The sequence below is a fragment of the Lepus europaeus genome, chromosome 3 (genome assembly GCF_033115175.1).
Source record: "Lepus europaeus isolate LE1 chromosome 3, mLepTim1.pri, whole genome shotgun sequence".
Classification (NCBI taxonomy): Eukaryota; Metazoa; Chordata; class Mammalia; order Lagomorpha; family Leporidae; genus Lepus; species Lepus europaeus.
The window spans coordinates 13,586,108-13,598,282 of record NC_084829.1 but is presented as its reverse complement, the minus strand read 5'-3'; the positions used below and the strand labels follow the sequence as shown (position 1 = coordinate 13,598,282).

At 53.3% G+C, this 12,175-nt stretch overlaps 1 protein-coding gene across 1 annotated transcript in view; it reads left to right on the top strand.

The window, feature by feature from the left end:
- The first annotated feature begins 6,431 nt into the window (after positions 1-6,431).
- RANBP9 (RAN binding protein 9) overlaps positions 6,432-12,175 on the top strand; it is a 103,067-nt gene continuing 97,323 nt past the window's right edge. The window contains exon 1 of the mRNA XM_062184665.1: positions 6,432-6,990. Within this exon, the coding sequence (XP_062040649.1) occupies positions 6,447-6,990 (544 nt within the window). The 5' untranslated portion in view covers positions 6,432-6,446. The remainder of the gene's footprint in view (positions 6,991-12,175) is intronic.

Sequence of the window (12,175 nt, the reverse complement as noted above, 5' to 3'; positions counted from 1 at the left end):
TCGACTTGAAGGATTGCCTTCCCAGTCATTTGGGTTTGCTCTCTAGTGTTAAGAGCGGCTTGTAAAGGAATGTTGATTTAACAGTGTACAACAGGGAATCACACAAACCAGTCCTTCTGCCTCTTTTTGTCAATAAAGTTTTATTGGAACACAGTCACAGCCATTTGTTTATTCTCCACGGCTACTTTCATCCACAGTGGCAAAGTTGGGTAGTGGCTGTAGGCCCTCTGTGGCCCTCAGAGTCTACACTATTTACCCTCTGATTCCTTACAGAAATCTTTGCCCACCTCTGGTCTGGGAGCTCCAGTTGGTGTGTATGTGGCACGCCCAGTCCCACGGCTGCACCCACGTTACTGAGAGCGGTCGCGGCCCTGTGACAGGCGCTGTCTTCTGGTGTTCATGTGCTGGCGTGAGTCCCCTCCCCCTGAGTGCCAGCAGGACTGGTGACTCGGATCTGACCGACAGATCACGGCAAAGTCATGGCATGTCACATGTGTGGACGGGTTATAAGAGATGGTGACTTCTGACCTGGTGCTGTTGCCTGCCCAGCTCACACACGTGGGTGAAACAGGCTGCCACGCTGGAGAGCACCATGCGGCCAGGCTCTGAGGGCCACTTCCGGTGAGCAGCCAGCAAGACATTGAGGCTCCTACCACAGTAGTCCCCGAGGACCTGACTCCTGCCTGCGACCACGGCAGAGAGCCTGGAGCAGCTGCTGCCCACGCAAGTCCTGAGATGCCTGCAGACCCTGAAGCAGAGAGGCCAGCCAACTGTGCCAGACTCCTGCCTGCCTCACAGAAACTTCGGGGGAAAACAAAGGCTATTTTTAGCTGCTGCCGTTGGGGAGCGATTTGTTGTGCAACAATAGATAATAAACATAGAATCTGAATCCATAATACCTTGTCATGATATTTTCCAGTTCCTACAAGGATGTCGACATGGTGGTTGCCTGAACCAGGCTGGCCGGCATCTGAACCTCTTTCTGGGTGTGGAAAAATCCCCTCCTGTTGGCACCAGCGGCCCCCTTTCCCGCGAGGGCCATGTGTATGAAACTTTTTTTGTGTCGTGCCATGCAAAAACAACAAAGGTGTAGAAGGCACAGTATGACTGCAGGAGGCTGCTCACTGCTGGAAGAGACCAGCACAGGGGTCTCCAGGTACCCTTAGCTAAAGGTACCAGCACCTTAGCATCCCCATAACCCAACTGTTGGATCTGCAGGAGTTTCTGGTTACAGGTGGCCCCTGCCATGGGCATGAAATGTTGGCTTGGTCGTACTTGAAACTGGAATGAGTGGTGTGAAAATTGGGGGGTCAGAGAGATGAAGGTGCAGATGACAAAGGTGGCATTTGCTGGTGATTTCTGCTGGGGTCCAGGCTGATCCATGAGTGCTGGCTGCTCTCCTTTGGTCTTTCTCTGTTTTCAGGTAGGGTTGTCCAACCCTCTGGTCAGTTCTGAGAACCCTCCAATATGTATGCAGTCAGTTCCTTCTCTACTTAAGAGAACCAGGGCTGGTTTGCTACCTGGGACTCAGCAGGTGCAGATACCCTTGCAAAGCAGTATTATAGCAATACCTGACGCTGAGTAAGAACAATGGTTCAAGAAGAGAACGGAGAAGCCCATGGGTCATGGATTTGTATAATTTACATCTCTGTGTACAATTATATCCTCACAATAAAAAATTAAATTATGCATTATAAATGTCTATTACAGAAACATTTTATGATTTTCCTTCATGTATTTTCGGTAATGATTTGGGTAGTGCTATAATTGTTGCATAGCCTGATTTCATTTAGCACATCATAACAATTTTTCCTTGTCTTTAAAATCGTATTTTTAAAGATTTATTTATTTGGGGCTGGTGCCGTGCCGTGGTGAGTAAAGCTGTTGCCTGCAGTGCCAGCATCCCATACGGGTGCTGGTTTGGATCCTGGATGCTCCATTTCTGATCCATCTCTCTGCTATGGCTTGGGAGAGCAGTAGAGGATGGGCCAAGTCCTTGGGCCTCTGCACTTGTGTGGGAGACTCAGAAGAGGCTCCTGGCTCCTGGCTTCAGTTTGGCCCAGTTCTGGCCATTGGGGCTATTTGGGGAGTGAACCAGCAGATGGAGGATCCTTCTTTCTTTCTTTCTCTCTCTCTCTCTCTCTCTCTCTGCCTCTAACTCTGCCTTTCAAATGAATAAATAAATCTTAAAAAAAAAAAAAAGACAGAGATCTTCCAACTGCTGGTTCACTCCCCAGATAGCCACAATGGCCAGGGCTAGACAGGCTGAAGCCAGGAGCCTGGAACTCCATCCAGGTCTCACACATGGGTGTGGGTGGCAGGGGCCCAAGCACTTGTGCCATCTTTTGCTGGTTTCCCAATGCGTTAGCAGGGAGCTGGATTGGAAGCAGAGCAGCCTGGACCCAGACAGGGGCTCACATGGGATGCTGGCATCACAGGCAGGGACTGTCTCCAGCACTGAGTAGGTCAAGAGCAAGGAGGTGTCTTTTTCTAACTGGATGGCCTTCTTTTGGGGGGCATTTCACTGCCCATAGGGCTTCCTTATTTACAATATTTACAGGGGGTGGGCCTTGGGCACAGCAGGTTAAGGTACTGCTTAGGACATGTACATTCCAGCCTTTGAAATTGGAGTGGAATGCTTGTGTTCAAGGCCCATCTCCATTGTCCTGTGCATCCTGGGAGGCAGCAGGGATGACTCGAAGCCTGGGGTCACTGCCACTGATCTGGGAGACCTGGACTGAGATTTTGGCTCCGGGTTTCCAGCCTGGCCCAGCCCCAGCTGTTGTGTGCATTTCAGGAGTGAAGCAGTGGATGGGAATTATTTTTCTCTTTCTGCTTTTCATAACACACACACACACATACACAAACACACACACACAAAGATGAGCTGGGCCTTGCAGTTAAGACACCAGCATCAGTTTCAGTTCCGCATGACCCCTGACACCATCTTCCTGCTAACTGACATCACAGGAGGCAGCTGGTCATGGGTCTAAGGGTTGGGTCCCTGTCCCCATTCTGGTAGACCCTGACTGAGGTCCAGGCTACAAGCTGCAGTACCCCCGCCCTACCCCGCGCTGTTGTCTGCTTGTCTGAGGCTCTCTCTTCTCAAATAAATCAAACTAAAGAAAAATTCACACGAATGTGCTACATGTGCTACTGTAGTCCTAATTCTATAGAGCAGGGTATAGGATAATTTCTTCAACTAGTCGCTTCACTTTGGGTATTTAATCTGCTTCCATATTTCATCTACCATTAATACTTTTCTTAGTGAACATTCTCAGACCAGAATCACTTCCACAATTAGATTTTGTTGTTTTTACTTTTAATGCCTGCTTTTCCATTTATTAGAGAGAGGGAGGATAGGAGAGAGTGAGTGAGTGAGGGAGAGAGAGGGAGAGAGAGAGAGAGGGAGAGAGAGAGAGAGAGAATCTTCCATCTGTTGGTTCACTCCCCAAATGCCTGCAAATGCCAGGGCTGGGCCAGGCTTAAGCCAGAAACCGCCTCCAGGTCTCCCACAAGGGAGGCAGGGACCCAAGGACTTCTGCCGTCACCTGCTGTCTCCTACGGTGCACATTAGCAGGAAGCTGGACCAGAGGGGAAGCAGGACTTGAACTAGAGACTCTGATGTAGGATTTAGACATGTCACCTGTGGCTTCTTTTATTTTATTTATTTTTTAAAATTTTTATCTTTTGACAGGCAGAGTGGATAGTGAGAGAGAGAGACAGAGAGAAAGGTCTTCCTTTTTGCCGTTGGTTCACCCTCCAACGGCTGCTGCGGCCAGTGCATCATGCTGATCCGAAGCCAGGAGCCAGGTGCTTCTCCTGGTCTCCCACGCGGGTGCAGGGCCCAAGGACTTGGGCTATCCTCCACTGCCTTCCCGGGCCATAGCAGAGAGCTGGCCTGGAAGAGGGGCAACCGGGATAGAATCCGGTGCCCCGACCGGGACTAGAACCTGGTGTGCCGGTGCCGCAAGGCGGAGGATTAGCCTGTTAAGCCACGGCGCCGGCCCACCTGTGGCTTCTTAACCAGACGTGCCACAGTGCCCACCTACTACTTGGTTTTACAGTTCTGAATAGACAAGCCAAAAGGCATGAACTCTTCTCTGTCTCTTTATAAATATCACCAAATAGGTGGCTTTCCGAAATAATGTTATCACTGTTCTCGACCTCCCTTGGTATGACAAAGAGCCGCTTCCACAACAACCTCCAAATCGTGAGAATTCCTTGAGTTTGGCTATTTGAAGAATAACCAGTCGCTCCTATAGAAAGCTCCCAGTATAATGTTAGACAATTCCATGCCTCAAAGATTCCTAAAATATGGAAAGTTCTAGATGGCTTCTGAGTGAGCTGCTACAAAAAGTATATCTTCATAACTACCAGTAAAACCTTGATGACTATTTCAAGAGCTTGGAGCCCATTTATTCTACCATGGCTATCCTACATTTTAAATAGAGCTTAGCTTACATTGGACTCATAGTTACTGTAAGAGAAATCAGTTAAAGAACAACTTAAATACAATTACTTCAATAACTAAGTGCAGCAGCTTGAAAAATTCATCAAACGCTAAATTTTTTTTTTTTTTAAGATTTATTTATTTGAAAGGCAGAAAGAGGGTGAGGGAGAGGTCTTCCATCTGCTGGTTCACTCCCTACAAGGCCTCAACGGCAGAAGCTAGGAACTCATCCAGGTCTCCCACGCGGATGGCATTGCACAGGACTTGGGCCATCCTCCGCTGCTTTCCCAGGGGCATTAGCAGGGTGCTGGCTGGGAAGCGGAGCACCCAGGACACAAACCGGCACCCATATGGGATGTCACCATTGCAGGCGGTGGCTTAGCTCTCTGAGTCACAATGCCAGGCTCGAGATGATTATTTTTTAAAGAAAAATGGGGTGGGACCGGTGCAGTGGCGCAGCTGGTTAAAGCCCTGGCCTGAAGCGCTGGCATCCCATATGGGCGCCGGTTCGAGACCCGGCTGCTCCTCTTCCGATCCAGCTCTCTGCTGTGGCCTGGGAAAGCAGTAGAAGATGGCCCAAGTCCTTGGACCCCTGCACCAGCGTGGGAGACCTGGAAGAAGCTCCTGGCTCCTGGCTTCGGATTGGTGCAGCTCTGGCCGTTGCGGCCAATTGGGGAGTGAACCAGCAGATGGAAGACCTCTCTCTCTCTGCCTCTCTAATAAATAAATCTTAAAAAACAATGTGTATACATCCGGTCTTTGTAAACATCAAGCCCGCTTTTGCTAGCTAGGAGAGGGCGAGCCGAACACACGCAGGTAGTGACAACGCCGCAGTACCGCGGGTCGGGCCTGGCAGGTGCAGGTAGTGACAACGCCGCAGTACCGCGGGTCGGGCCTGGCAGGTGCAGGTAGTGACAACGCCGCAGTACCGCGGGTCGGGCCTGGCAGGTGCAGGTAGTGACAACGCCGCAGTACCGCGGGTCGGGCCTGGCAGGTGCGACTCAGCCGCCGGGCCGAGCGCTCCGCTGCCCTCCGTCAACCTTCCCTGGCTTTACCACGGGGCGGACTTCGGGCTCACCTAACAGAGCGAGCTGTGAGCGGGAATGTTCTAGCCGCCCTTCCTAAAGACCCGACACCCCAGCCCGGTATTCCTACAGCTCCTGTGGCCGCTCCGTTAGCATTTCCGAAACAGCACCCAGTACTACTGCTAAGTCCCCCTGGGGTGCTCGTCCAGTTCCTGTCTCGGGCGGGACACTCGGCTTTCGGCAACGCTTTCCACCGCCCATGTGATCCACGCTGAGGCCGTCCGAGGGCCGCGCGGCGTGGACGGCGGGCTGCGCCTCAGGAGAGCGGCTCCGGCGGGAGCCCGCGCCCACGCCGCCCACAGGGCTCGGAGCTCCGGCAGGCCGGGCTCGCGGCGGCCGCAGCGGGGCTCGATTGCTCTCGCCTGGGCGGAACGCCTCCCGGCGGCCCGGAGCAGCCCCCGCGGCGGCGCGGAGGTGGGGCGCCGACCACAAAAAGCAGCCCGCGGGGGGCGGAGACGGGCCGGCGACGGCCGCAGCCCCGAGGCGAGCGTCTCCGCAGGTCCCCGCAGGCCCCCGCGGCGTCGGGAGCCCCGCGCCGGCGAGCGGCGGGCGGGCGCGGCCCAGGGGCCTTCGCCTCACGCAGCCGGGGCCCGCGGCCCGCCCCCCGCGCCCGCGGCCCGCCCCCTCGCCTGGCGCCGCCCGCGCGCAGCGTCTCGCGCCGGCCCGCCGGAGGCCGCGGGGAGCCGCACCGCGCGCCCGCCCGCTCGCCCGCTCCGGCCAACGTGCTCTGCCCGGGCCCGCCGCCCCGCTCCCGCGTCCCCGGGCCCGCCAACCGCCGCGCTCTCCCCGGGCGCGCGCGGCCCCTCCGCCTGCTTCCGGGGCGGGCGGACTCGGCGACAGCGCCCCCGGCCAGCGCAGGAGGAAGCAGAGAGGAGGTGGAGGTGGCCGCAGGCTGAGTCGCGGCCGGGATGTCCGGGCAGCCGCCGCCGCCGCCGCCACAGCAGCAGCAGCCGCCGCCGCCGCCGCCGCCTGCGGCCGTGGCCCCGGTCTCCGGAGTCGTTCTGCCCGCGCCCCCGGCCGTCGGCGCCGGCTCCTCTCCGGCGGGCTCGCCCGGCGGCGGCGGCTTGGGGGCCGCGGCGGCCGCGCTGCTCCTCCACCCGCCGCCGCCGCCGCCGCCGCCGCCGCCCCCGGCCACCGCGGCCCCGCCGCCGCCGCCGCCGCCGCCCCCCGCCGCCGCCGCCTCGGCCGCCGCCCCCGCCAGCGCGCCCCCTGCGCCCCCGGGCCTCGCGGCGGGCCCCGGGCCGGCCCTGGCGGCGGGCAGCAGCGCCGCGGCCCCCTTCCCGCACGGGGACTCGGCCCTGAACGAGCAGGAGAAGGAGCTGCAGCGGCGGCTGAGGCGCCTGTACCCGGCGGTGGACGAGCAGGAGACGCCGCTGCCGCGCTCCTGGAGCCCGAAGGACAAGTTCAGCTACATCGGCCTCTCGCAGAACAACCTGCGGGTGCACTACAAAGGTACTGGGCGTGTGTGTCTGCGGCGGGGGGGACACCGGCCCGGCGTGGCCGGCCGCCGCCCGGGGCCCTGGGCGGGGACCCGGCGCGGGGGTCGCGGGGCCGGGGCCCCTGGGCGGGGGAGCCGGGATGACAGGACGGAGCCGCGAGTCGCTCCCGGGCTCGGGCTGGGGCTACATTGTTCTCCAGGTGGCGGCTCGGCCGTGCTTTGCTTCCGGAGAGGAGGAGAGAGAGGCAGGCCTTGGGGGAGGAGTAGGCGGCGGCGGGTTTGGGCCCGCAGTGAGGCCAGGGACTGTCTGAGGGGGCACAAAAGGACGAGGGGCCCAGGTTTGCCAGCCCGGTCTCGCGCTGAAAGCCGGTGGGAGGCTGCGCTTCCTAGGGGAGCAGAAACCTGTCACTCCTGCTCCGAGATGCCCTGTTTCCGGGTTGGTGTCCGTGAAGTCTTGCGGAAAAGCGAGCGGTTTAAAACCAGTGGCATTCAGTATCTTACAGAAAAGTGGATTATATTTTACACCTGCAGTGAAAAAAAAAAAAAAAGCCACCAGCCTTAGCCTGGTGCTTCCCCCCCCCCCCCCCAGGGCGTACAACAAAGCTTTAAGCAAATCAGTTGCCTATGAAATTATAAATTGCCATGGGAATTTTTGAAATGTAGCTCAGGTTGTCAGTAGCACGCATCGAAGTTTGCTTGTGTGGAATGGAAAGATCCATCTCGCGTCGCAGTCGGTCTGGAAACAGATGCGGTGTTTTAGGCCCCAAACCCGAGGCTGGAGCTTTGGCGTCCAGAGCAGCCTCATTTTGATTGGCTACAAAGGGAGGGTCTTACCCAGCGCCCAGTGCGTGGCCTCTCTGCAGAGGTATAAACAACTTTGTGGCTGAATTCTCAAAAGTGTACACGGACGACATTGGCGGAGAACCTTGATAAATGAGTTACTGTGTAATCGGAAGGGACAGTGGCAGCAGAAGCGACCAGAGGATTTGGCCGCGAAGAGCCAGGCGCAGGACCAGGCCTCCTTGAACATTCCTTTGTATCCAGAGCAGGGCTTTCCGTTCTTAACGCGATGCTCCTGGCGGCTGGACGTTTGGGAACACGGCGTCTTTGTCTCGTCAGTTTCCTTGCGAAGTGATGCTTCTGTTGTTCGATCCGTGTGGACCGCCCGGTGTTCTGAAGCGTTTACGCGGGATCTGGCTGCCAGCAAGCTTTTGTTGGACTTGACAGGACTTTGTCCCTGAAGTTTGCCAGCTGCGCGTTTGCAAGGTGGCCGCGCACTAGGAGAACCCCAGCCTCCCTGTAGGGCCATTGCACGTGTGTTCCTGGGAGCGGAGAGGGAGTTGGCTGGGTGGTGGGTAAGGAAATGTCCAGCCCTGGATTTCCAAGGCTTCTACGATGGTGATTACAGGTTGTTGAGCGCTGCGCACACTCTGTTTGAGTTGTGTAAACACAACATTGATGATTTGGGGCAGTGGAGAGCGCATGTTTCTATGAAATTGGTTGGAGTTTGGATTACTTATGGTGCCGCTGTCTCAGCTGCCCTGATGGCTTCTTTATTGCTTTCTGTTGTGTAAGACTTAGATTCACTTTGGAAACGTCACTCTTTCATAAACTGTAAACCATTCTTTCTGGAAGAACGGTCTGTTGTTGGTCATCCCCCCCCCCCCTTTGTTTCTCACTCCCTCTTGTTACACATGGTTCTCTTTTTCCCCCACCTCTGTCCCTTCCCCCGGTCCAGTTACTTCTCTGTGCGTTTCCTGTGTCTTCTGCGAGGACCCCGCGGGATGTCCTAGGCAGCTCTGTCTCAGAAGCGAAGGAAGGGGGCAGTGGGGGAACGTCCTAGGTAGTGGTGAAAATACTTGGAAGTCCCGAGAGAAGAAGAGTGAATTTTTGTTTAATCTATCATTGGGCTGCGGTGATTTTACGTAATCATTATGAGCGAGGTGGAACATTCAGAGCCATTATTTATGTATTTTTGTATATTATAGACTTTCAAAAGATTGATCATAATTATTTTCCAGAATGATGGGTATTTTCCTTAACCTTGAAATACAAATGTCTTGATTTGTTTTTGCTCTGAACATATCCTGCTTTTAGGTTTTTTTTTTTTTTTTTTTTAGATATTATTTGTCTTAAGGGGCCTTGCTGCTTTTGGAAGCTGCATTGTTCCTAAAATGATAGGAAGGGATTAATGTTAACATGTAGATAAAGTCTGTTGGCTTGCAGGAGCGTAATGATGTGCAAGGTGTAGGTGAGCCCTTTAATAAAACCTGCTAAGCAGTCACAAACCAAGGATTGAAACACTCAGGCATGGCTCATCTTATTTTTACAATTCTTGTCAGCAGTAAGTAAGCACAAAATGTGACAAGTTTGACTTCATTATGATGATAACATTATTCTGCTTTTAGAACACTTTAATGAATGGTCTATCCAGTTAAAATGTTTTAATTAGATTGCATTTTTGTATTTTTTTCAAATGATTACTACTTACTACAGAGTGTTTTGATACACACTACTGGATATGGACAAGATTATGGAATTCTCATTGTAGATTGGAGAAAGTGGGAGACACCTGGAGATTAGGTTTTTCCACATCACCTTGAAGCTAGGACTGGAAACTAATTTTCAGCAACTCCCAAGTGCTGTTTCCACTCCACTGTATTGTTGCTTCTTTGAATTCCTGTGAGAATTCCCTCAAGTAGATAAAGTGCTGTGACCACATTTAGAACTTTCTTAAGAGTTGGGCTTAAGTACTTCCTGAGGGCAGCTGTTTGGCTCAGGGACACCTGCGTCCTTGGTTGGGTTGCTGGGGTCTGGGCCTCGCTCTGCTTTTCACTCAGTTTCCTTCTGCTGAGCACCCTGGGGGCCACAGTGATGGCTCAGGTACTTGTGGGAGACCGGATTGAGTTCCTTGCCTTGGTCTGGCTCTTTCCTGGCTGTTGGGGGAGTTTGGGAGTGAATCGAGTGCATGGAAGGTCTCTCCTTCTGTGCTTCCTCAGGGAAGAGGAGGAGGAGGAGGAGCAGTAACTGGAACGCCGAATGCCTTGGGAAAGCCCGGACACCTTCATTTTACTGATTTAGGGCAGCTTTCGAGATCACAGACAAGGGAAAGTCGGGATGCAGGGAAGTGATAGGAGTGGCTGGAATTGTACTTGTTAGTTGAAGTGGTGGTAACAGTATCTAACCAGATTGAATTTTGTTTACTGACTGCCCTCTTCACATGGGTCCTATCATTAGTCTTCTAATACTTTGTAAATGTAGTTGTTTGTTTAAAATCTAGCAGTTAAGGCGGAACAGATATTTCCACAAATAGTTGTTTGCCTACATCTATAAATTTCTGTTAAGAATTGTGAGGTAATATAAAAATACTCCTTAAAATCAAAACATTTATAAACCAAACTGAGGGGCCAGTTTTGTGGTGTAGCCGAATAAGCCACAGTTTGTGACTCCCACATCCCGTATCAGTGCTGGTTCTAGTCTGGCTGCTCTGCTTCCCGCTGATGTGCCTGGGAAGGCAGCTGAAGATGGCCAAGAACCTGGGCCCCTGACACCCATGTGGGAGACCTCGATGGAGTTCCAGCCTCCTGGCTTCCGCCTGGCCCAGCCCTGGCTGTTTACAGCCTTTGTAGGGGTGAACCAGTAGATGGAAGCGTGCTCTCTCTCTCTCTCTCTCTCTCTCTCTCTCTCTCTCTCTCTCTCTGATGCTCTTTCAAATAAATAAACAAATGGATTTTTTTTTTTTAAAGATTTGTTTATTTGAAAGAGTTACACAGAGAGACAAAGATCTTCCTATCACCGGTTCACTCCTCAAATAGCCACAACAGCTGGAGCTGTGCCAATCTGAAGCCAGGAGCTTCTTCCGGTTCTCCCATGCGGGTGCAGGGGCCAAGGACTTGGGCCATCTTCCGCTGCTTTCCCAGGCCATAGCAGAGAGCTGGATTGGAAGAGGAGCAGCCGGGTCTCAAACCGGTGCCCCATATGGGATGCTGGCGCTTCAGGCCAGGGCAGTAACCCGCTGCACCACAGCACTGGCCCCACAAATGAATAAATCTTAAAAAAAGTTATTTTTAAAAAAATATAACATCAAAATATATTTAAAGACAAAAATAAAAACCAACCTGAGGTTTCCCCAGAGATTCGTTTGCCAAAATTTTGGGAAATTAGCTTTATTTATTTTTTAAAGATTTACTGTATTTTTATTTGAAAGGCGGAGCTATAGAGAGAGGGAGATCTTCCATCCTCTGGTTCACTCCCCAGATGGCCGCAATGGCCAGAGCTGTGTCAAGTCGAAGCCAGGAGCTTCATTTAGGGGCCCAGGGATTTGGGCCACCTTCTGCTGCTTTCCCAGGTCATTAGCAGGGAGCTGGATCAGAAGTGGAGCAGCCGTGACTGGAACCTGCGCCCATATGGGATGCCGGCGTCACAGGCGGTGGCCTTAACCCACTAAGCCACAACGTTGGTCCCGGGAAATTAGCTTTAAAAATGCCAGCTGGTAACTGCAAGTATCAAGTGAATCTAGCAGTTCATACTAGCAAAAGTAGATAATAGTAATACTTTAGTTTTAAAGATTTTTTTTTTTTTAATGTGAAATGCAGAATTAGAGAGGGAGAGAGAAACAGTCTTCCACCTGCTGATTCACTCCCCAAATAGACCCTGGGGCTGGGTCAGGCTGAGGCCAGAAGCCTGAATTCCATCTGGGTCTCTCCTGTGGGTGGCAGAGGCCCAGAGGCCCATGTTTTCTACTTTCCGGGCTCTGTAGCAGGGAGCTGAATTGGATGTGGAGCAGCCGGGACTCCAGCTGTGGGATGCCAGTGTTCCAGGTCGTGGCTGTGCCACAGTGCTGGCCCCAACAGTAATTAATTTATTGAGCAACTCCAGTAAGGCAGATACTGTTCTAGACAGTTGGTGTGTGTGTCTTGCTTACCTTTCATTCAACAGACTTTGTGAATGTTTATTTTGTGCCAGGTTCTGGGTATTCAGGAGTGATTGAAGCACTGTCTGGGAACTTAGAGAATTCAAAGGAATAAAACATAGTAGTGAGGGAAGTGCTATAAAGAGTACTCTGGGAGGTCCGGCACTGTGGCATAGCAGGTAAAGCCGCCGCCTGCAATGCCGGCATCCTTTAGGGGTGCCTGCAATGCCAGGTGCTGCTTCAAGTCCTAGCTGCTCCACTTTTGATCCAGCTCTCTGCTATGGTCT